This window comes from Phyllobates terribilis, unplaced genomic scaffold (assembly GCF_046119375.1).
Source record: "Phyllobates terribilis strain yellow unplaced genomic scaffold, ASM4611937v1 Scaffold_11__3_contigs__length_659146591, whole genome shotgun sequence".
Taxonomy (NCBI): Eukaryota; Metazoa; Chordata; class Amphibia; order Anura; family Dendrobatidae; genus Phyllobates; species Phyllobates terribilis.
Window position 1 is genome coordinate 261,813,497 of NW_027362771.1, and position 24,519 is coordinate 261,838,015.

Sequence of the window (24,519 nt, forward strand, 5' to 3'; positions counted from 1 at the left end):
GTTCAAAGAAAAGGGAGGCCATGCCATTATTTGCATAAGGTGCAAAATGTTAGTTTTTTTTTGTTGTTCTGCGTGATGTTGCTGAGCAAATGATGAATGCCTGACAAAATGGCTTTGTATGGTATGTAATTCCCATACTTAATGGTGGTTACCATGCCTTATTTGACTTTTCCGGTGTCGTTTTCTGCTCTTAGTTTACAGTCTCTAAATGAGGCCCTTTCTGGAAGCTCGAAAGAAGAAAGTAAAAGTGCTGTGGAGAAGCAGGTATGTGAAAAGGACCCATCGGAAACTAATACAGATGTGATATATTATGGTAGCTTTGTAGTAATGAGAAAAACTCCACTCAAAGCTTGTCTTAGTATTATATGGCACATATTCCAATGAATTGGTGATTGTCAATTCTGTGAGCAGAAAAGTATGCTTTGACGTAAAACAAAATACCTAAATGTCATTAAGATTGCAGAAGTAAATGCACAGATTAAGAGAGAGAAGGAGCAGGAGGAGGCTCGTATGAGGCAATCCACAAGAGGGGCAGAGCAGTCTTCTTCTGGTGGTGGAGGTGGTAGCAGCAAGTCTTGGTCAGAGGATGACCTGCAGCTACTGATAAAAGCTGTGAACTTATTTCCTGCTGGAACGAATGCCAGGTAACAACAGAGCTGTCTGAATACTAAAACTGATCAATTATTCTTGCCAATATTATACTTATAGCCATAAGTCAACTCTGGCTTTTTGTGTTGAATTTTTAGCTGAAGCTGCAAATTTTAGTGAAAATGGAAAATCTGAATAAAATATCACCCATTTGATAGTGTATTGAATTTCCTTTTAAACATTTCTTTGATAAATCTTTTACCATTGTCGTTTTATCTCTAATGTGGAATCCAAATCTGTCTACAATATGTGGCTTGATGTATGCAATTCTAGAAACCTAGAGAGTAGTCTTGTACTGATAAGGGATGCAGCATTTCCTAGGGTTAAGAACAATTTCTAATGGATCAAAATAAATTGCCTGCAAATATTTCTTAGAAATTAAATAAATGGTTATTTTATGGACTTGTTTTCTGTCCCATAGGCCTTGCATACCCTCTACATAATGATCACATCAAGAAGTTAACCTATTCATTTTATTCTGCAGGTGGGAAGTTATTGCCAATTATATGAACTTGCACTCCGTTTCTGGAATAAAAAGAACTGCAAAGGATGTAATAAATAAAGCCAAATCCCTACAGAAGCTAGGTAAGTCGTCTAATTGGCATACTTGATATAGGATAGGCCATAAATTGTACCTTTGCGACCCATGCCAATTGGTAATTTGAAGGGACAATAGTGAGTTCTGCATCCCATATACTGTTGATGTTGGCACATTGATTCATCTATATAGAGACCTGTGTCTTGTCTGGTGCTTATCCCAAAACACAATGACCTGGAGCTACGCTATGACTTTGTCCATGACACAAATCACCATATGCCTTTGTTACATCACAACGTAATACGAGTGAATGGGGTCACATTGTGACAAGCAAGTGACAAAGTTAGAACTGGTTGGGTTTTTTTGATACTTGCTTGGCACTGTATCGTACAGGATCACAATGTGACCTCATTCACTTGCACTATTCTGTGATGTAGCAATGACATACAGTGATCTTTGGCTGCACAACCTGTCATGGGCAAAGTCACCGTGTAGCTGCAGAATTATAGTGTTGATTGGCAGAAGTCCCAGAGGCCTGTTTTACGGATATACCACCAAGCTTATTGGAGTTGTCTATTAAAATTAGGTTGTCTGGGACCCACTCTGTGCAGTGTGTGGCTAGTTTTCCTCCCCTACCACAGTTTATATGCAAGAATACACATATTGAACATCTAAGGATTGGCTGATCTTTCAGAGTAATTGCTTAGATAAGCAAAAACAATGACCTGTATACATTTATTGTATATCCTCAATACTGACTGACATTTTGAGAAGATACTAATACTTACCATGCATTTTTAGTTTTCAATATGGTTTTCACTTAAAAAAAACCTGTTATGATCCAAGTACGGGTCAGATTTATTATTGCATTTGTGCCTTTTCATTCACTCATTTTTTTAATTTGTGCCTCATTTTAAAGTATACTTTATGTATTTTCCTGCTTTTTGTGTGGGGTTTATAAATAAATACATTTTTCACTGGAGATGGGGTTTGGGTTTCCCATATTCTCTGCTGCTTGACCAACTGCGGTTTTTGTTTTTTCTTTTAGCTTTTTTTTTAATGTACTCTAGCATCCCTTTTGAAATAATTTTATTTACCCCAGGCATTTTTATACAAATTTTGCAACATTTTAGTCACAAGAGGTTAAAAGCAAAAATAAAAAGTTTATTTTGTGCAAAATTCATGAACCATGTCATTTTAAAGATTGTCACAAAAACAGTCAACGAATACCACAACACAATAAGAATAATGTAAAGAAAAAACACAAATTATACTGGCCCAACATTTTTATTTTACTGGGGACAGAATATTGTGACCCTCCATCACTAGTGAGATTACCAGAATACCTACATTACGTGTCTGCTGAAGATTAACATTAATTTACTTTGACTGCAGATCCTCAGCAAAAGGATGACATTAATAAGAAAGCGTTTGATAAATTCAAGAAGGAACATAAGGTTGTAGCTCAGTCTGTAGACAATGCTATGCCTTCTGAGCGGTTTGAAGGTAAGTCACTGTTTGGCCAGAGGTATAGGCCAATGCCGTTTAAAAGGGAAACTGTAAACTTCATTTTCCATAGTCATGCAGAAGTATTTCTTTATATGTCAGTATGCCAAAATTCCTATGATGCCTCCTTGATCCAGGTCTGTTGTGCCATTGTTGCTAAATCTTTCTTTAATCTATATGCAAATTTGGCTGCAACTGCTCTGGTGTGTGATTCTACTACTGCATTTCCAGGTCTGCATGCTACTTATAGATGGCAGTTGTAACCAGGGCTGTGGAGTCAGTAAGCCAAACCTCCGACTCCACAGCACTGCTTCAGTACTGAGCATGTACATAAAGTGCAGCACAGATTCATCTCATCAAAAAGCCTAGACCCTTTAGATCAGGAAGAGAACAGTCATTTATAGGACATTTCATAGCTTTCCCAAATTCTTATGAAAAATGTACAGCATATCCTACATTGTACTACTGTACCCAATTTATTATATATTTTAGGTGTCTGTCCATTTTTCTCCGACTCCACAGCAAACTTCAGTGTACAGATCTTTGTGGCTAAACAGTAGCACATTGCTCTGTACATGCAGTATTTACAGCACTGCGGTACTGTCTGGCCACGGTGCAGGACGTCACTTGCGAGAGCATCGCTGTTCTCTGCTCCCAGGGTAGTCTTAGAAGTCACACCAACAATGCGCTCTGGTGATGGCTCGTTACTACTGATCCGAGCTGGCAACAGCAGCTGTCATTATGCACAGTGACAGAGCAGGGAATAGGCCAGCCCCTGAAACTAGCGTCAGACGCTTCGTATCAGGGAGGCGGCAGTGACCGCAGCCTCTGGCCCCTGCTAATGCTTAGTTTAAGAATCTCAGTGCATGTTGGGTTATTCAGTCATAAAAAAAAAAATGTTATACTTGAATTAAAAATTCCCTATTAGAAATTAGATCCGATTATTGCATTGAATAGATAGGGATTTACGATAAATTACTGTGTATGTCGGACAACTGCTTTTACCCCTTTACCACCATGTTTTTTCAGTTTTCGTTTTTTGCTCCTCTTCTTCCCAGAGCCATAACTTTTCTTTATTTTTCAGTCCATAGAACCGTATGAGGGCTTGTTTTTTTCCGGGACAAGTTGTCCTTTTGAACCACAACATTGGTTTTACCATATAGTCTACTGGAAAACAGGAAAAAAATTCCAAGTGCGGTGAAATAGCACAATCGTTTGTTTGTTTTTACCATGTTCACTAACATGTTCACTAAATGCTAAAACTGACCTGCCATTAAGATTCGCCAGGTCATTACGAGTTTGTAGACACCAAACATGTATAGGTTCTTTTTTTAAGTGGTGAAAAAAAAATTCCAAAAGTTTGTAAAAAAAAAAAAAAAAAAAAAAAAAAGCGCCATTTTCTGTAGTGTCTCCATTTTTCGGGATCTGGGCCTAGGTAAGAGCTTATATTTTGCTCGCCGAGCTGACATTTTTATTGATACCATTTTGGGGTCGATACGACGTTTTGATAAACCATTATTGCAATGTTGCGGTGACCAAAAAAAACCATAATTCTGCTGGCGTTTTGATTTTTTTTCCTCGTTATGCTGTTTTCCGATCGGATTAATTTTTTATATATATTGATAGATCGGGTGATTCCGAACACAGCGATACCAAATATGTATTTTGATTTTTTTTGTTTTATTTTGATAGGGCAAAAAAGGGGTGATTTGAACTTTTTTTTTTTAAAAAAAACAAAACTTTTTTTCAGTTTTCGCATACTTCAATAGTCTCTATGGGAGTATGACAATCACAGGGGTCTCCTGCAGATCCCGGATTGTCATGCCAACCCATCAGCAACCCGCGATCATATAATGAGCATGCCGATGGGTGGGTTTTATGACGCGCTTCCGGCGCTGCCATGTTAAATGCCGCTGTTGGAGTTTGATGTTAACAGCTGCGGGTGGATCGCGATTCCACCTGCGGCTGTTAAGTGCATATGACAGCTGATCAGATCAGCCGTCATGTGCCGGAAAAGATTTGGGCTTATTGCCGGAGCCTTCCTGGAGTGCAGGGACACGACCTTGGACGTACCTATACGTCCAAGGTTGTAAAGGGGTTAGTAGTAATTGAATAGACAATAGTGTATATGAAATCCAGTTCATTGAAATTTATCTTGCCCATCTAAAAGTAAGTTTCTCATTCAGCATATCTGAAGTGAGGCACCTTTTGCTCTGTTATAGGGAGGTTATTCTGCCAACCATGAGCAACTGGAAGAAATCCACAGCACTACCGGTTTATGGTGCTCGAGGAGGGTCCAATACCAAACTATTAGTGAGAAACACCTCGGCAAAGCTACTTTGAATATATATTTTTAATGCAGTCCAAGAAAATCACAAAGTTTCGGTCAACATGACCTTCATCAGTGTAGTCCGACCGCTGTGGGTAATCAAGATTGGATGAAGGGGGAAGGGGACGCTGTGCTCCAGAAGGATTGGGTCCCAGGGATCTGTGGCTCTCAAAGAGTGGGGAACGTGGTGGGCAGGCATCGGAACAAGCGGATTTCACTGATGAAGGTCATGTTGACAAAAACGTTTGTTTTCTTGGACTGCATTAAAAATATATATTCAAAGTAGCTTTACTGAGTGCCAAGGTCTTTCTCAACCATGAGCAACTATCTGCTTAAAGCGTAAGTTGTTTTAATCAGGGTGGATTTGATTTAAATCTAACTGATTTAAATCACGATTTAAATCACTAGTCAGTAAGGCTTGATTTAAATCAGTGATTTAAATCAAAGTTTCTACCTAAACTAGTTCTTGCTACTTTAACATGCAAGTAGATGAAGATTTTTAGAATCACTTTTTATATTACTTTTTTCTCCCCAGTTTAATGGGTTAATCATTCATATTTGGACACCACTGTTCTGTTGTACTTAGGAAGGAGAAAAATAATCCTGACCTTAATAACAATTTAAATAGATTTATTCAACTGAAACCATAACAACATTACAGCATACGTTATTTGCTTAAACAAACATCCATGTTTGTTAACTAATTTGGCTAAACAAAATATATATATATTTTAAGAAACTTAGACTGTCAGCCCAGCCGACACATGAAAAACTTAAATACTACTGTCCCTGCTGTCCTCTGTAGCTCACTCGTCGTCATCTTCATCATCTTCTTTGTTCCTATTCATAATCTGGAAAAGAAAAACAAGCTTTCCTGCTTTATTGGGTTCCAACCGATTTCTCAATTTAGAATGAATGAGTCCAAAGGAAGAGAATATTCTTTCAATGCCTGCAGAAGAAGCTACTGCTGTTAAAAGTGAAATCATTACTTGAACAGTCTCTAAATCCAAGCGCTTAAGTGACTTCCACCAGTTTACTGGTGTGACCTTCCTTAAAATATCTTCAGCAAACATATATTTCTTGAATGGTTCCCCCTTAGCTCTGAAGTTTATTATAGTTGGCATTAAAGATGGATGATTGCTGGATACCCATGTCATAGCTAACTCCTCTTCCTCAGCACTTAGGTTTTGACCCTGATATTGGATATTGACAATATTTGCCAAAAAATGAGCTGGAGTCAGTGCTTGTCCCATTCGTTTGTTTACTGCTTGTAATTTAATTCTGTCATTGTGTAGTTCTGTTTTTAAGTGTTCACTCGGTTCCTTCCAAATTTCAACAGCATCCGCAATAAAACAGCTATTTTTCTGTATTTTGTTTAAAGCTTGAGAGATGGGTTTCAGGAAGCTCAGCATATGTTCAACATTTCTCTTACGGCCAAAATCCTCAACATTGGGCTTGACAGTGCCATCTATTTTATCTCTATTTTCTTCACAAAGTGTCATCAGAATAGGCCAGTTTTTGATATACTGCTCAAAATAGTCCACCACAGAGTTCCATCTAACATCTTGTGGGAGCGTTAGCTTGGTTCCACCCATCCTTTTCAGAGCTGCTGCAGCAAAATGATTATTACGGAAGTATTTAGCAATTTCAACAACATTAGCCTTTATTTCTGGAACACTTAAGTCTTTGGCTAAGAGGTGCAGCAAATGAGCACTGCAACCATATGTTATTAGCAGCTTTGTATTCCCTCCCTGCTCTTCTAAATTTCTTCTCATCTTGGATACGTTTGCAGCATTGTCAGTGACCAAACTGCGTACTAGACATTTGAATTTTTGTTCACATGTTGCTATAGCTTTTACTGCCACTTCTTGTAAGTATTCTGCTGTGTGTGCATTTCCTGACGTATCAGTTGTTTGTGCAAGGAAGACTTTACCTTCTTCTGTTGTTATACAAGCACATACAATAGGATCATTGTGGACATTACTCCACCCATCAATACTTAGGTTAACAATTTTACCCTCCAGAGCTGTTGCACATTGCTCCATTTCTCTGTCATACACTTGATCCAGCAGTTTCCCTGCAACATCAGCTCTGCTGGGTGGACTGTATCCTGGTCTCAGTGACTGAACCATATTAATGAAATGTGGGTTCTCAGTCAGACGGAAAGAAGAGTTCGTTGCATAAATAAACTGGGCAATTTTTTCATCAATCAACTCTTTTTCTAATCTGCTAGTTCTTATCACAAACCTATCTATGGTGGTTCCAGGAGGTAAAGGTTTTTTCTTCCTTTTGGGTGATGGTGATATGTGTCTGTGGGTGTCTGATGATGATGATGATGCTGCTGCTAATGAAGCACTATCCTGGATGGATAACTCTGAAACTGTAGAACAGGATGATGATGATCTTGGAGGTGGATAGTTTCCAGAATCCATGAATTCCCCTAAACAAAAAAAGTCAATGCTGTTATTTTATTGTTTATACAATTTCTGCTTATTGTACACAACACATCACTGCCCCTGCCCCAAAAGGAATATTTGTTTTTCTTCATAACTGTACCAAATGACAGTAACATGCAGTAATAATAAGAAATATAATTTTTCTCACACATGACAGTTCAGTCTTTAGAAATAGGATTCAATAAAAATGTTTACCAACAGATCCTGCCTGTTCAGAAGTGTTTCTTTGGTCATCTTCATCACCGCACTTCTCATGATGTTGCCTCATTCGCGCCACCAGGCCTTGCATCTCTTTATTGCATCGTTTGCATTTTGCACGCATGCCTGCCTTACCGATAGGCGAAGGAGCTTCATTAAAATATTCCCAAACTGGGTCTCTTTTACGGCCTGCTGCCATTATAAGGAAAGAATGTAATAAACCTCAGATCGTACACACAAACAGATCCAGACTTGTCTGTCTGTGGCTATGCTGCAGTATTGTGCTCAAAGTTTCACTTTCATTTTCTTGTCTGCTTGCCCTTCCTCCTCCTCACACTTAGATTCACATTCTTCTTGTGTTGTGCAGAATAATTCCACTCCAAACAATCAGAAACATATTGTCTAACTTCTTGGACTTGGCACTGAAGGGGTTGATTCTGTATTCATAGGTTTGTAGAACAATAGGATTAAGGTCTTTTTCTCAACTTTGTTCATGTTGTAACATTTTTGCCGTGAAGAAGAGGCTGGGACCTCTGCGGAGTCAAATTCAGTTTTGAGAACTGCGTAAGTAAAGCGAGCGTCTGTGATAATATAGGAGAGAAACTGCCCACTAATCCTACAGAAACCTCTGGAAGAGCATGGCATTGTGAATGTTACACATATACAGCCTTTATTCTACTGAGTTAAGCAACTCAGCTTTATCTCATGATGGAAGAACCTTTGGATGGTAAAATATTTTCCTCAAAAAGCAGTTTATTGAAAAAAATCCGATTTAAATAAAAAAAAATCAGATTTTTTTTTTTTATTTTTTTTTAAAAAAACATTGATTTTTATCCACCCTGGTTTTAATGGGAAAGTCTTTACTGAATACAGATTTTAGTTCAGAATTGAAAATTGTGATAATGACTGATCAATTCTGGCAGAGAAAGAAGCAGATTTGTCTGATAAGATATATCACAGAGTTGCTGATTTTCATGTGTATTATTGATTTATGAAATAAAAATTAAAATGATGGTTACACTTTAACCATAAGGATATTAAAACTTGAGAGAACTTTTGAACATGCATAATACATTTATTTAGGAGGGCCTCCCAATGTTCTTTATTTCTTATATACATTTCTAAATTGTCAAATAAGTTCTGATCCATAAACTTTTGACCCTTGGGCAGGTCTACCTAATGTGAAGTGTGTTGCTTAACATCTAGGAGATTAGCCAAAGACTGCATAGGCAATTTATGGGCTGGTGTAAGGTACCACCTAATTACGATTGACACTGATCCTTGAAGTACAGAGGAAGCCTTGTGTGTAGGAGGTCCATATCTGGGAGCATAGATCTTCATTTAGGGTTAACCAAGTGTAATCCCAATCTTGACATGTAAGATAGATGTATCAAAGGGAGCATGAAGTAAGTTACAATACAGCAGAGTAATAATGCCTGGCGAATGGGAGCAGGATTCAGATCTTTGTTAATATGAGGGGTCTGGAGATGACAAAATTCAGATAATTTAGTATAATACAACTAGCTATTGAACCCGTTCTACGGGTGGCGAGCATTTTTAATGGTACATTTTTAATTTTATTAATGGCACCAGAGTCAGCACGTGTGCATACCACGCTATCCTGCACCATTTTTTTTTAAAGATCCTGTGTCTGCAATAAAACGGCGCTGGAGACCGCGGTATCCGCACGCACTGACTCCGGCGCTGTTTTATTGAAGTAATGTACTACGTCAATATAGTAGTGCGCAACCGCCGACCATAGGGATAATGATGATGGCCGGCATGTGCGCACTGCTAGGTTGACGACTTAGTAGAATTTTTCAATAAAATGGTCCAGGAGTCAACGCTTGCGTATTCTGCTCCATTTTGTTGAAGACTTGTGTCTGTGAATTTGCATACACAGTGTCTACAATAAAATGGCGCCATAGTGCAGTATACGCACGTGCTGATTCCGGCGCCACCCATCCCGGCTTCGGACAGAAGGACACGTCCAGCATTATATACAAGATGTACTGATAATACTGGGATGTACTCACTTATGCTAAATGCTTTATATATAATCTACTGGTAATACAGGGGCTGCACTCACTTATGCTGAGCGCAGTATATATAATGTACTGATAATATGGGGGTGTACTCTCTCTCTCGTCCTGGACATAATGTCGTTATTGCGCCATACTGAGCATGCTCAGTCTATAGAGGCTTTGGACAGACTGATACATCCCTGATATATTCTAGATGTGTATTTAGTCAAAAATTGTATAGACTAGAATATCCCTTTAAATGATATGGATATCTTTGGGGGGACCATTTTTTCAAATACATGTATTTTGGACAAAAAATGTTTGCAATTGTGTTTCATTGAAAAATTGTCACAGTTCGTATTCTTTAGCACAAAATGTGGTTAAGTAAAGAAAAGTTGCTGCCTCTCCCCTACAATGTGTCCATATTCTTTAAGGGATATATATTTACATGTGACAGCTTGATTCTAGGTCACAAAAGTTTTAGCAACCAATTTCATATATGTAAATGGGGATGTTTTTGGTGTAAGCCCTGTTTTAGATGAATGAAATAGTTACATGGGGAAGATGAAATGTAGAAATAACTAACCTGATTTTGTATGAAGAAAGATGAAACATTTCTTTTTATTAAAAGCTCCTGGTGCAGACACCTCTACGCCGTGGACCACTGAAGAACAAAAACTTCTTGAGCAAGCACTGAAAACATATCCTGTAAATACTCCTGAAAGGTGGGAGAAGATTGCAGATGCTGTCCCTGGCAGGTCCAAGAAGGACTGCATGAAAAGATATAAGGTGTGTACTGTTCAGCATTGACAAATAATCGCTGTCTTTTCCCTTACATTTTTATGATCAAATGTCAGTTATCATATACCCTCTTGCGTATTAACCCCTTTACCCCCCAAGGTTGTTGGCACGTTAATGACCAGGCCAATTTTTTACAATTCTGACCAGTGTCACTTTGAGCTAATCACTCTGGAACACTTCAACAGATCCCACGGATTCTGAGATCGTTTTTTCATGACATACTGTTCTTCATGATAGTGGTAAAATTTCTTCGATATCACTTGCGTTTATTTGTGAAAAAAATCTGAAATTTGGTGAAAATCTTGAAAATTTAGCAATTTTCAAACTTTGAATTTTCATGCCCTTAAATCAGAGAGTCATGTCACACAAAATGGTTAATAAATAAAATTTCCCATGTCTTCTTTACACAAGCACAATTTTGGAACCAAAACTTTTTTTTGTTAGGAAGTTATAAGGGTTAAAAGTTGATCAGCAATTTCTCATTTTTCCAACAACATTTTCAAAACCATTTTTTTGGGGTCCACATCACATTTGAAGTCACATTGAGGGGTCTATATGATAGAAAATACCCAGAAGTGACACCCCTCAAGGTGCTGAAAACCACATTCAAGATGTTTATTAACCCTTCAGGTGCTTCACAGAAATTTTTGGAATGTGGAAGAAAACCATGAACATTTAACTTTTTTCACAAAAATGTTACTTTAGACCCAAATTTTTATTTTCGCAAGGGTAACAGGAAAAAAATGGACCCCAAAATTTGTTGTGCAATTTCTCCTGAGCACGCAGATACCCCATATGTGGGGGAAAACCACTGTTTGAGTGAACGGCAGGGCTCCGAAGGGAAGGAGCGCCGTTTGACTTTTTGAATGTAAAATTTGCTTGAATAATTAGCGTACACCATGTCGCATTTGGGGAGCCCCTGATGTACCTAAACAGTGGAAACCCCCCACAAGTGACATTTTGGAAACTAGACCCCTCAAATAACTTATCTAGCTGTATGGTGAGCACCTTTAACCCCCAGGTGTTTCACAGAAGCTTATAACGTAGAGCCGTGAAAGTAAAAAAATCTAACTTTTTTCCACAAAATGATCTTTTAGCCCCAAATTTTTTATTTTCACAAGGATAAGAGAAAAAAATGGACCCTAAAAATTGTTGTGCAATTTCTCCTGAGTACGCTGATACCCCATATGTGGGGAAAAACCACTGTTTGGGTGCACAGCCGGGTCCGGAAGGGAAGGATCACTGTGTGACTTTTTGAATGCAAAATTGGCTGGAATCGAGAGCGGACGCCATGTCTCGTTTGGAGAGCCCCTGATGTGGCCACTACTTTTTGATTGCCCCAATCAATGGACCCTGTGCCCCTAAGTGTTTTTCTAATTACCTCCTGCTGTCCTTCTTGCCTGTGAGCGGCGCTACCGCTGGCCGCTCACAGGCATCACGTAATCCTGCCGCTGATGTCAAGTGAGGCGTGACATCAGTGACACGGCCCCCGCTGCCGGGTTGTGGGTGGGGTTACCCTGCGCGTCACACGAGCATCCACCGCGCGCTTTCCCAATGAATGGGGAGAGGGAGAGCGCGCGGTGGATGCCGGGTGTGACGTGCGGGGTAACCCCTTCCACATTCCAGCATCCACCGTGGAACGCAGAAGTAAGTCTCCCCCGGCTGCAGCCGGAACTTGACGTGACATCAGTGCATGTCAGAGCCGGCTGCAGCCGGGGGTCACGTGATGCCTGTAAGCGGCTAGCGATAGTGCCGCTCACAGGCAAGAAGGACAGCAGGAGGTAATTAGAAAAACACTTAGGGGCACAGGGTCCAATAATAAAAAGTAGTGGCCAACTTCTTTAAACAGTGGAAACCCACCACAAGTGACCCCATTTTGGAAACTACACCCCTCAAGGATTTTATCAAGGGGTATAGTGAACATTTTGAACTCAGAGGTACGACGCAGAATTTTATAACATTAGGTCATCCTATTGAATATGTTGTCATTAGTCTTGAGCACAAGTGCTAGCTACTTGAGTTTGCATCGGGTACGCACTATGTATCGTAGGTGCTCGAGTGACCTGCTCGAGTCCCCGTCCCGAATGTTTCACGGTTGTTAGATACACAAGCAATCTCCGCATATTTCTTCTGGGGTATGGCAGGCAATCCCCGTGTGTTTTTTTTTTTTGGCTATATAACAGCGAAACATGCGGGGAGGGAACTTGAACATGTCACTTGAGCACCCGCGATACTTGGTGCATACCCGATGCAAGCTCAAGTAGCGAGCACTTGCGCTCATCATTAGTCGTCATCATTTTTTTTTTATTCTTTACTTTTGAAAAAATCCCAACCGTAATCCTAACACTATCCCGAGGGATCCATTCACTATAATGAGGCAGCAGAGATACTCTGGACTCCGTCTGGCCTCTGTTTAGCAGTGTCTTTTTTTTTCCCAGAAGTTCACAAAACTGTGTCCGACGGCACTTTTATGCACTCCTAATAAAAAGACTGACACTGTGGGATCACAAGCCAGAGGGTGTCCACAGTGCCTCATTATAGGGAATCTTCCGCCGGGGGTTCCGTCTGAATCACATATTTCAGAGACTTGCATGGAAACCCTGGTGTAAGCGCTCAGCGTAGAGCGCAGGATAAATGTGAGCTGAGCCATACTGTGATCTCTGGGAGGCAGAATGAACAAATCTGCAGCAGGTGAAGAATTGGTTTTATTTATTTTTTTACGCTGTTCCGCGTGCGGTATAAGTGATTAGACAACTTAATTTTTCGGGTTGGTGTGATTACAGCGATACCAGATTTATATCAGGTTTTTATATTTGGCAGCTGTCACACTAAAAAAAATTTTTTTTTTTTTTTGCAAAGACTATTTCGCATCACTATATTTTGAGCTACAGGTGCTTCTCACAAAATTAGAATATCATCAATAAGTTAATTTATTTCAGTTCTTCAATACAAAAAGTGAAACTCATATTATATAGAGTCATTACAAACAGTGATCTATTTCATGTGTTTATTTCTGTTAATGTTGATGATTATGGCTTACAGTCAATGAAAACACAAAAGTCATTATCTCAGTAAATTAGAATACTTTATAACAACAGCTTGAAAAATGTTTTTAAAACCCGAAATGTTGGCCTACTGAAATGTATGTTCAGTAAATGCACTCAATACTTGGTCGGGGCTCCTTTCACCTCAATTACAACGGATGAAATAAACTAACTTTTTGATATTCTAATTTTGTGAGAAGCACCTGTATAATTTTTCCAGATTTCGGCAGACAGTCATGTGACTGCTTGTTTTTTGCGGGACAAGTTGACGTTTTTATTGGTACCATTTTCAGGCACGTGACATTTTTTGATCACTTTCTATTCCAATCTTTGGGGGGCAGAATAAACAAAAAAACAATTTAGGAATTGTTTGGTTTTTTTTTTATGCCGTTCCGCTTGTGGTAAAATTGATAAGGCAGCTTTATTCTTCAGGTCAGTACAATTACAGCGGTACCACATTTATTCTTTTTTTTTATGTTTTGGCGCTTTTACACAAACTATTATAGAAAAAAAAAATTTTTTGCATCGCTTTTTTCTGAGAGCTATAACTTTTTTCTTTTTTGGCTGATGGAGCTGTATGGCAGCTTGTTTTTTGCAGGACAAAGTTTTCAGCGGTACCATTTTTATTTAAATTTGTCTTTTTGATCGCATTTTATTCCACTTTTTGTTTGGCGGTATGATTAAAACAATTTTTTTTTCCCTTAGTGTTTTACTAAAGGGGTTAACTAGTGGGACAGTTTTACAGGTCAGGTCGTTCCGGACGTGGCGATACCAAATGTGTACTTTTATAGTTTTATTTTTTTATTTATGGGTTACAATTTTTTTTTTACCACTTTTAACTTAGTCCCACTCTGATCGCAGTTACAATGTATAGCAGTGCAGGATCACTGCTATACATTATAACCAGTCAGTGCTGCAAACACAAGTTAGTTTGACCATGCACTGCGCACATGATCAAACTAACTTGCTGGTGCCTGGTGACCCGGATGACATCGGGTCACCATGGCAACGATCGGGATCTCGCGCTGACGCCGCAGGGTCTCTGCTCCAAGAGCAGAGGGGCTTTTGTCCCTCTGCTCGCTCGCTAAATGCTGCGATCTCAGCATTCAGCATGTTAAAGTGCTGGGAGCCAGCTATCAAAATCAGCTGACACCCATCAGCGATCGCGCCCGTACAGCCTGTGTGTGGGCGCGATCGCCATGTCGTAATAATACGTACCAGGTTCATAGGGCACAGGGACGTATTATTGCGTACATCGTCAGAAAGGGGTTAAATGGGAAATTTGTGATAACCACCACATGCTTTAATAAACAAATTTCATGTTTTTGATTTTCATAGGAGCTTGTAGAGATGGTAAAGGCCAAGAAAGCTGCTCAAGAACAAGTCTTTAATGCAACAAAGACAAAGAAATAAACTTGTCTACCTGTTTGTGTGTTTATGTTTTATAATAAAATAAGCAAATGCTGCACAAGTATTTGGTTAGAAGTTTTTATTTATTTTTGTGTACAGTATTTAGACTTGCTGCCAATGGACTATTCAGCTTAAAAGATGGACATCACTGAAACCACAGTCCGAAGTAGCATGTTTTGGATTGTTTACTTCACTAAAGTCTATGGCTCGGGTAGTGGCACATCATCCTGTTTGAGTATTCAATCGAAAGCCTCCAACAGTGGTCTAAGAATATGTCCATGAGTTCTCCAATACTTTACAAAAAAAACAATCGAGACCTACAAGGCTCATAAAGTTAAAGTTGAGTTTACGTGTTGCTGCTGAAAACGAAGCCCACATTTTCATCAGTGTGGTTTGCAAATGACTGTAGCTAAAAGCACTTTCAATGTTAACGACCCGGTAAACTTCTGCTTTGCTGCATAAGGCCACGTTCACATGTTGAGTATTTTACCTCAGTATTTGTAAGCCAAAATCAGGAGTGGATGTTCATTCCTGGTTTTGGCGTACAAATACAGATGTAAAATACTGACCATATACTGAACGTGGCCTAACTATGGAGGCTCCATAATAAGTGCTTTTAATTGCAGTAATCAGTGCTGATCAACATTTCAGCATAAGTGGGATTCAACTGCATCAAGAACTAGCCAAGTTACAAAATGCTTCCTGAAAATCACATGAAAACTTAAAATATAAATATGTTACTGGAACAACTTTGACTACTGTCTAAGCCAGTACATGCCACTGCGAATCCGGTCATATTCAGGAAGCTGTCCAATGGGTCCTGATAAAAAGCAAAACAATTTGATATAAGTGGAGAGAATGGGTATTAAAGTATTTGCTAGCTTTGGCCTCTGGTTCGTCAGTGCTACAGCCACTGTTCCTCCAATGAGGTGTTTGAATAGAGTAAGTTCTAGCAGTCAAACATTTATAACCTATCCAATGGCTATGGGAAAATTCCTTTAATACCAATGGTGTGGTTAGAGTAAATCTGTCCTTCTGCACTACTCGTAAACCCTGAACAACCTGTATCTAGTACTGTGTTTACTGATGATGTGTAGTAAAAATACAATATTAAGAATTTCAAGTGGCTGGGTGTTACCAAGTATACTATCCCTCCCCTGTATCATCAGAACTTTTTGCTAAATAAAGTATTGATATGATACTTACCAACTGCTGCTATTGCTGGACTCTTGTCGTAAATATATTTGGTGCACACGTCTCGTATGGTCTGGGCATCAATTAACTAAATGAGAATGAAGAAGATTGTTGTGCATGTGGCTTACATTCTATAATGCACTGTTCACTAGCACTAGCAGAGGAGGCATTATTATAAAGGTAACACTTTAGAGCAGAGGTGCACAATTTTCTTTTTTGTCCCGAGTGCCAAATTTTTTTTAATTGTACCATTCAAGAGCCACATAACTTGAACTGGTATTCTGATTCAAGGTGTATATATATCGACAGTACTATATTTGCTGTAACCTAACTATTGTAGAAAAATAGGGTCCTCTGCTCCACTATTAGCACTTTTTTTTTTTTTTTTATGTCCCTGACCCTATGACATGGCTGTTGTAGCACACAAAGTTGTCAATTTACTGTCCCACATTTAATAAAGCACATAATTGCTTTACTTCATAGTAATACCATACTCTTAAACCTAAGTTGCCAAATTTCTTAAGACTAGTCATGAAAAAAAACTAGGATCCATGTAGTCTTCAGAATAAAAAAAACAAAAAAACCCCCAACCTTTGCATTTTTACCTTGCAACTTAGAATTCCTTAAATGTAAATTCAGAAGTAAGCGCTAGTTAGTAAAAGGCTAAAAGATAAAATACATTTAAAATGTAAAACTTACGTCAATTCTTGCCTCCAGTTCAGGCAAAGGTATTCTTCTGTTATAACACAACATTTGCCGGCCAATGTCTTCACAAATAGGAGTTGAACCTTCACAAACAGCAAGTGACATGATTAAAATCCTAAGGGTATGTGCACACACGTTGTGTTTTTTCTGCACCAAAATCTGCTGATAACTTTTCTCTGGCAGGAATTTAGCGGTGTTTTTTGTTGCGTTTATGGTTGCGTTTTTTTCCACTGTCCTTCTGTCTCTATTTAGTAATGCACAAAGTTCTATGAAAAAAAGACTCCCATTCTATTTTGCCATCAAAAACGCTGCAAATATGCAGCAAAATACGCAGGTGCGTTTTTGTAGCGTTTTTTTCATCCCCCCCCCCCCCATTACTTCCTATGGGTGAAAAAAAACTCTGAAAGAAGTGACATGTCAATTCTTTCAGCGTTTTTCTAATCACAGAAAATACGCAGCAAACAAAAAGCAACATGTGGGAACAGTGAATTCTGCTTTCTCATACACTTTGCTGGTACTGCCAGACGCAGCTGAAAATTTACATAAAAATCTGCTGCAAATACGCAGCAAAAAACATGTGTGCACATAGCCTAAGACTTATAGGATACATTACAACGACATTGATGCTCTTACCATCCAACTGAAGCAACATGTTTGTTTTCAGCAGATTTTTTGCTCTTGCAACTTCACTTTCTGTAACACTTGTGCAGAGTCTTATCCTAGTAGGTAACACAAAGAATGGTCACAGACTTTCATTTATATTTGTTTCTGGGAACAGAAATGAAAGTACAGTGGATATAAAAAGTCTACACACCTGTTAAAATGCCAGGTTTTGTTATGTGAAAAGAAAAAAATAATTTCAGAAGTGTTTCCACTTTAAAGGTTACCCATAATTTGTACAATTCCATTGATAAAGAAAAATCATTTGAGGGGGATATGAATATAAAATAATGTAGTTGCATAATTGTGAACACCAACTTATAGTTGGGGGCTGTGGTTGTGTTCAGACTTATCCACACACTTATCCTCATGTTAAATAGTAGTCAGTACACAGCTGCCATAATTTAAAGTTATTCGTATTTATTTAGTTTACTCACTTATATAGCGCCATTAATTCCACAGCGCTTTACAGACATTATGGGCACTGTCCCCACTGGGGCTCACAATCTAAATTCCCTATCAGTATGTCTTTGGAGTGTGGGAGGAAACCGGAGGAAACCCACGCAAACACGGGGAGAACATACAAACTCCTTGCAGATGTTGTCCTTGGTGGGATTTGAACCCAGGACCCAGTGCTGCAAGGCTTATTAACTTCATGTTAAGTTTAGCTGTTCTAGTAAGATTTTCCAGACATTTTAACAGCATTTTAAAAAGGCAGAAGCTATGATCTGTAAATATCTTACAATACCGCAAAGTGATTTCATTGATGAAGGTTATCAGGATAAGAGTACATATGTTTGCATGGTATTAGGTATACAGTAGTGTTCAAAAATAGGAGTTAAGCGCAAATTCTTTAAACTAGTTTTTATTTCCATGCATTGGGAACATTGCACACTCTTTTCAAATTCAAAACATGAAGAGAAACTTATATAATTTAACTACTTTACATAAAATGAACATTGCTATTTTTTAGAACAGCCCAGTGTCAGCTTTCGTCTTTAGAAACTCTCAATACATTTTTTTTTGAGGATTTAGCATTCCTGTGAATCACTAACCTAAAATTTAGTTGTATACCCAGTTTTGTTTTGTTTTTTGAACTGCTTCACATCTTTGTTGCATAGAGTCAACCAACTTCTGGCACCTGTCAACTGTTATTCCAGCCCAGGATGCTTTGACTTACATTCCACAATTTTTTGGCATTTGTTGGCTTTGCCTCACAAATGGCATTTTTGATGTCCCCCCACAAGTGTTCTATTGGATTAAGGTCCGGGGATTGGGCTGGCCACTCCATAACCTCAATTCTATAGATTTTGCTTATTTACTGGTGTGTTTAGGGTCGTTGTCTTGTTGAAACACCCATTTCAAGGGCATATCCTCTTCAGCATAAGGCAACATGACCTCTTCAAGTATTTTAATACGAGGGTCAGTCAATAAGTAATGCCTCCTATTTTTTTTCTCCTTTTAATTGGCAAGAAATTCAAATGCAATTACATAGGTTGAAAACCACAACATTAACGATTAATTTGTCACTTTTCAATATAATCTCCATCCATTTCCACAGTCTTGGTCCACCGTTTTACCATGCTGGAATACATGCCCTTGTTAAAAGCATTCTTGGGACCCACCGTGCACAAACTTTTCTGTATTCCAGTTGTCCAATAATTTTCATCACACTGCCTTTACTGAGGCAGATAATGCCACACAACTCATCTGCAGGTGGTCACCACGAATGAGGTCATTGACTCGCTGAATGTTGCTTGGAGTCACTGCGGTTACTGGCCTGCCACTCCGCATTTTGTCAGCCAACGGTAATGGCCCTTCAGCTGTGTTAAAGCGACGAACTCATCGTCTAACAGTACGGACATCCACTGTTGCATCACCGTACACATTTTTCAGTCTCTCATGAATTCGAGTGGATTGGAGAAGAAGGTTTGAGGAATTGTGCCAAATTCGAATATTTAACATAACTACCTTACTTAAGGAGAAAAAAAATAGGAGGCATTACTTATTGACTGACCCTCGTACTGTGGATTGAATGCAGAGTTTGGGGGTCGTCTGACGAACTGTCTGCGGCACTTGGACCCAAAAAGAACAATTTTACTTTCATCAGTCCACAAAATGTTTCTCCATCTCTCTTTAGGCCAGTTGATGTGTTCTTTGGCAAATTGCATCCGTTTCAGTACATGTCTTTTCTTTTACCAGTGGGACTTTGCAGGGACTTCTTGCTAAGAGATTAGCTTCACACAGGCGTCTTCTAACTGTCACAGTACGCACAGGTAACTTGAGACTGTCTTGATCATCCTGGAGCTGATCATTGGCTGAGCCTTTGCCATTCTGGCTATTCTTCGATCCATTCGAATGGTAGTCTTCCGTTTTCTTCGGCGTCTCTCTGGTTTTGCTTTCCATTTTAAAAGCATTGGAGATCATTTTGGCTGAACAGACTATCGTTGTCTTCACTTTTATAGAAGTTTTACCCTCTCCAATCAACTTTTTAGTCAAAGTACGCTGTTCTTCTGAACAATGTCTCGAACGACCCATATTTCTTGGGCTTTCAAGGAGAAATGCATGTACAACATGTGCTGGCTTCACCCTTAAATAAAGGCCACCTGACTCATACCTGTTTCTTCATAGAATGATTGACCTCACTAATTGAACTCCACACTGCTATTATTTTGAACACACCCCCTTTCAATTAATGATTCAAATACACAGACTCAAAAACATGAAGAGCATGAATGCTGAGTCTGTTGGTTTTCTTAGAATCTACTGCACAAACTGGTAAAATTACCACATGTCAAACAATTTATTTATACCAAAAACAGTGATTAATCTGGTTAGTCCTATTGGACTGCTATTATTTTGAACACTACTGTACCAGGGAACACTAAAAAAAAGTAATCAAGAAGTGACTTAACCCTGTGTCAGGTGCAATAGGCCTGACCGGCACAGCTCACATGTTTTTGTTTCCCCCTCTCCAAGACTGCAGGGGATCCCGCCCCTCTCGGTACCTTCCTATCTTTTAGTGCTGCTTTAAACACCCCCCCACACTCCGTTTTACCGACGTCCTTGTGGAGAGCAGGGGCATTGCACCTGAAGGTTCTCACTTTTGAAGGTTCATACTTTTTTTTTCTTTTCAAAAATTGCTTATTTTATGAATGAATAATGCAAAATTTGTGGATATTTCGTAGAAATAAAGTTATTTCTTAGAAATCGCCTCTCAGGCACATTGCGTCTGAGCACGTAATAAATCTCTGCTATGATCCGCCAACCTTGCTTTTTTTTCTCCGCCAATGTGTTTCTTCTGCTGAACTTTTAACGTCTGAAGATGAGTGAACTTGACTCCAGTAGCATCTAAGTACCTTACAATTAAGTTTTTACCTAATTTTAATGTTTAGTAATAATTATGTCCTGAAAACTGGAGGCTATTTGGAGGTAGTTGTAAAATTTGTTTTATTACTTTTTTTAGGTTATTAAATTTGGTTACTTTTTTTGCATCTGATTTCGTATACTCTCTTAATACATCCCTGTGAAGGTCACTGGTTACTTTTAGAGCCCTGAAATTGAGATTTAGAGAGAGGCAATTTTCTAATCGGTGGCGCAGTGGTTAGCACTGCAGCCTTGCAGTGCTGGGGTCCTGGGTTCAAATCCCACCAAGGACAACATCTGCAAGGAGTGTGTATGTTCTCCCCATGTTTGCGTGGGTTTCCTCCCACACTCCAAAGACCTACTGATAGGGAATCTAGATTGTGAGCCCCGATGGGGACAGCGACGATAATGTATGTAAAGCGCTGCGGAATATGTTAGCGCTATATAAAAATAAAGATTATTATTATATATTGTACCCTACAGTGTTATCCTATTGTGATACAGCTGCCTAACTGGGGAGGTTGGCACCCTAAGAAGAAGCAATAAGTGGCATCCCCGCTCGACATTGGCTTTCCCTAGATGACACTGTTTTACCCTATGCTATTCATGATCTTACTTTTGAACTACCGTTCAAAAGTTTGGGATCACCCAGACAATTTTGTGTTTTCCATGAAAACTCATACTTTTATTTATCAAATGAGTTGCAAAATGATTAGAAAATATAGTCCAGACATTGACAAGGTTAGAAATAATGATTTTTTTATTAGAAGGAATAATTTTCTTCTTCAACTTTGCTTTCGTCAAAGAATGCTCCCTTTGCAGCAATTACAGCATTGCAGACCTTTGGCATTCTAGCTGTTAATTTGCTGAGGTAATCTTGAGAAATTTCCCCCTATGCTTCCTGAAGCCCCTCCCACAAGTTGGATTGGCTTGATGGGCACTTTTTGCGTACCATACGGTCAAGCTGCTCCCACAACAGCTCAATGGGGTTGAGATCTGGTGACTGCGCTGACCACTCAATTACAGATAGAATACCAGCTGCCTGCTTCTTCCCTAAATAGTTCATGCATAATTTGGAGGTGTGCTTTGGGTCATTGTCCTGTTGTAGGATGAAATTGGCTCCAATCAAGCGGTATGGCATGGCATTGCAAAATGGAGTGATAGCCTTCCTTATTCAAAATCCCATTTACCTTGTACAAATCTCCCACTTTACCAGCACCAAAGCAACCCCACACCATCACATTACCGCCACCATGCTTGACAGACGGCGTCAGGCACTCTTCCATCATCTTTTCAGTTGTTCTACGTCTCACAAATGTTCTTCTGTGTGATCCAAACACCTCAAACTTTGATTCGTCTGTCCATAAAACATTTTTCCAATCTTCCTCTGTCCAAGGTCTGTGTTCTTTTGCCCATATTAATCTTTTCCTTTTATTAGCCAGTCTTAGATATGGCTTTTTCTTTGCCACTTCACCCTGAAGGCCAGCATCCTGGAGACACCTCTTCACTGTAGACGTTGACAGTGGCGTTTTGCGTGTACTGTTTAATGAAGCTGCCAGTTGAGGAGCTGTGAGACGTCGATTTCTCAAACTAGAGACTCTACTGTACTTGTCTTGTTGCTCAGTTGTGTAGCGGGGCCTCCCACTTCTCTTTCTACTCTGGTTAGAGCCTGTTTGTGCTCTCCTCTGAAGGGAGTAGTACACACCGTTGTAGGAAATCTTCAGTTTCTTGGCAAGTTCTCGCATGGAATAGCCTTCATTTCTAAAAACAAGAATAGACTGTCGAGTTTCACATGGAAGTTCTCTTTTTCTGGCCATTTTGAGAATTTCATAGAACAAACAAATGTAATGCTCCAGATTCTCAACTAGCTCAAAGGAAGGTCAATTTTATAGCTTCACAAATCAGCCAAACCGCTTTCAGCTGGGCTAACATACTTGTGCAAGGGTTTTCTAAACATCCATTAGCCTTCTTACACAGTTAGCAAACACAATGTACCATTAAAACACTGGAGTGGTGGTTGTTGGAAATGGGCCTCTATACACCTATGTAGATATTGCAATAAAAACAAGACGTTTGCAGCTAGAATAGTCATTTACCACATTAACAATGTATAGAGTGTATTTCTGATTCATTTAATGTTAGCTTCATTGAAAAATAATGTGCTTTTCTTTCAAAAATAATGAAATTTCTAAATGACCCCAAACTTTTCAACGGTAGTGTATATAACATTAATGAAGGGTGGATACACAAGGTTTACAAAGGATGAAGATAAAATATTAATCTATGGTGATAGATGGTAGTAACAATTAAACTCAAGCCACTTTACAACTTATAGGGGTGTGACTGTTGAGGGTCAGATATAACCTTCCTTCACTACTATATGGTATAATTGAAAACAATATACTGTCAGCGTTAAAGATCATAGGCTACTTATCTTTCCTATTTCATGCCTCGACATGTTTCCCCGTATTTGGTTCATCAGGAGACCCAGATAATTGGTGGAAGAATAGATAAAAATTCCAGCATGGTGTATCTGATGGAGATTGTAGGGTACAATACAATTGTTTTGGTGTGAAGATATTTATCTATCCAGTTAGGGGATATTTTTGTATTGTTTGGGTTTTAGTTCCTTGTTTTAATGCATATTCAATAACATTTTATTTTAAAAGGTTTTTATGCTCTACAACAATGTGCATCATTAATGGAACTCCATACCCACAGTGAAGCATGGTGGAGGCAGCATTATATGCTTTGGGGCTGTTTTTCAGCAGATATAACTGGAGCTTTAATTAAAGTGGAGGGAATTCTAAACTGTTCCAAATATTTATCAATTTTGAAACAAAACCTTCAGGCGTTTGCTAAGAAGCAGAAGAGGAATTTCATCCTTCAGCATGGCAAAGACCATAAGCATACCTCCAAATAAAGAAAATAATGGGTTGCCAGAAAAGATCAGAGGCTTGGAATGGCCCAACCAGAGCCCAGACCTGAATCCAAATATAAATCTGTGGGTGTCCTGAAGAGAGCTATTCACAGGAGATGCTCTCACAATGTGACAGATTTTGAGAACTACTGCAAGGAAGAGTGGGCAAATATTGGCAATTCTAGATGTGCCATGCTTATGAACTCCTGCTCAAAAAGACCAATTTTTCTTGGTATTATTTTTTTTAGATGACAAAAACCTGGCATTTTAACAGGGATGTGTAGAGATATAGATCGATCTATCCATATACATACAAAAATTTCCACAGTTTACAGTCATGGCCATAAAAAAGTGTTGGCACCATTTAAATAGTTCCATAAAATGAACTATTTCTCCCCGAAAATTATTGCAATTACATGTTTATTTCCTTTGTGTGTATTGGAACACCACAAAAAAAAAAGAGAAAAAAAAGGCAAATTGGACATATCTTAACACAAAACCCCCAAATTTGCCAGACAAAATTGTTGGCACCTTCAACTTAATATTTGGTTGCACACCCTTTGGAATAAATAACTGCAATCAATTGCTTCCTATAACCATTAACAAGCTTCTTACACCTCTCAACTGGAATTCTGGACCACTCTTCTTTTGCATACTGCTCCAGGTCTTTCATATCTGAAGGGTGCCTTCTCCAAACAGCAATTTTAAGATCTCTCCACA

At 39.0% G+C, this 24,519-nt stretch overlaps 3 protein-coding genes across 3 annotated transcripts in view; 1 reads left to right on the forward strand and 2 right to left on the reverse strand.

The window, feature by feature from the left end:
* Positions 1 to 15,024, forward strand: part of DNAJC2 (DnaJ heat shock protein family (Hsp40) member C2) — a 35,883-nt gene extending 20,859 nt beyond the window's left edge. Inside the window, exons 12-17 of the mRNA XM_073652267.1 lie at positions 195 to 264; positions 457 to 644; positions 1,133 to 1,233; positions 2,582 to 2,692; positions 10,331 to 10,488; positions 14,883 to 15,024. Of these exons, the coding sequence (XP_073508368.1) occupies positions 195 to 264; positions 457 to 644; positions 1,133 to 1,233; positions 2,582 to 2,692; positions 10,331 to 10,488; positions 14,883 to 14,957 (703 nt within the window). The 3' untranslated portion in view covers positions 14,958 to 15,024. The remainder of the gene's footprint in view (positions 1 to 194; positions 265 to 456; positions 645 to 1,132; positions 1,234 to 2,581; positions 2,693 to 10,330; positions 10,489 to 14,882) is intronic.
* On the reverse strand, positions 5,706 to 8,074 carry LOC141165091 (uncharacterized). Its single transcript, XM_073650729.1, has 2 exons — positions 7,673 to 8,074; positions 5,706 to 7,461 (listed from the first exon to the last, which is right to left on the reverse strand). The coding sequence occupies exons 1-2, from the start codon at positions 7,872 to 7,874 to the stop codon at positions 5,828 to 5,830; spliced, it is 1,836 nt and encodes a 611-aa protein (XP_073506830.1). The 5' UTR covers positions 7,875 to 8,074; the 3' UTR covers positions 5,706 to 5,827.
* Positions 15,019 to 24,519, reverse strand: part of PMPCB (peptidase, mitochondrial processing subunit beta) — a 30,133-nt gene continuing 20,632 nt past the window's right edge. Inside the window, exons 10-13 of the mRNA XM_073652268.1 lie at positions 17,487 to 17,572; positions 16,848 to 16,936; positions 16,161 to 16,236; positions 15,019 to 15,774 (exon numbers count right to left, since the gene is read on the reverse strand). Coding sequence (XP_073508369.1) covers positions 15,710 to 15,774; positions 16,161 to 16,236; positions 16,848 to 16,936; positions 17,487 to 17,572 — 316 coding nt within the window. The 3' untranslated portion in view covers positions 15,019 to 15,709. The remainder of the gene's footprint in view (positions 15,775 to 16,160; positions 16,237 to 16,847; positions 16,937 to 17,486; positions 17,573 to 24,519) is intronic.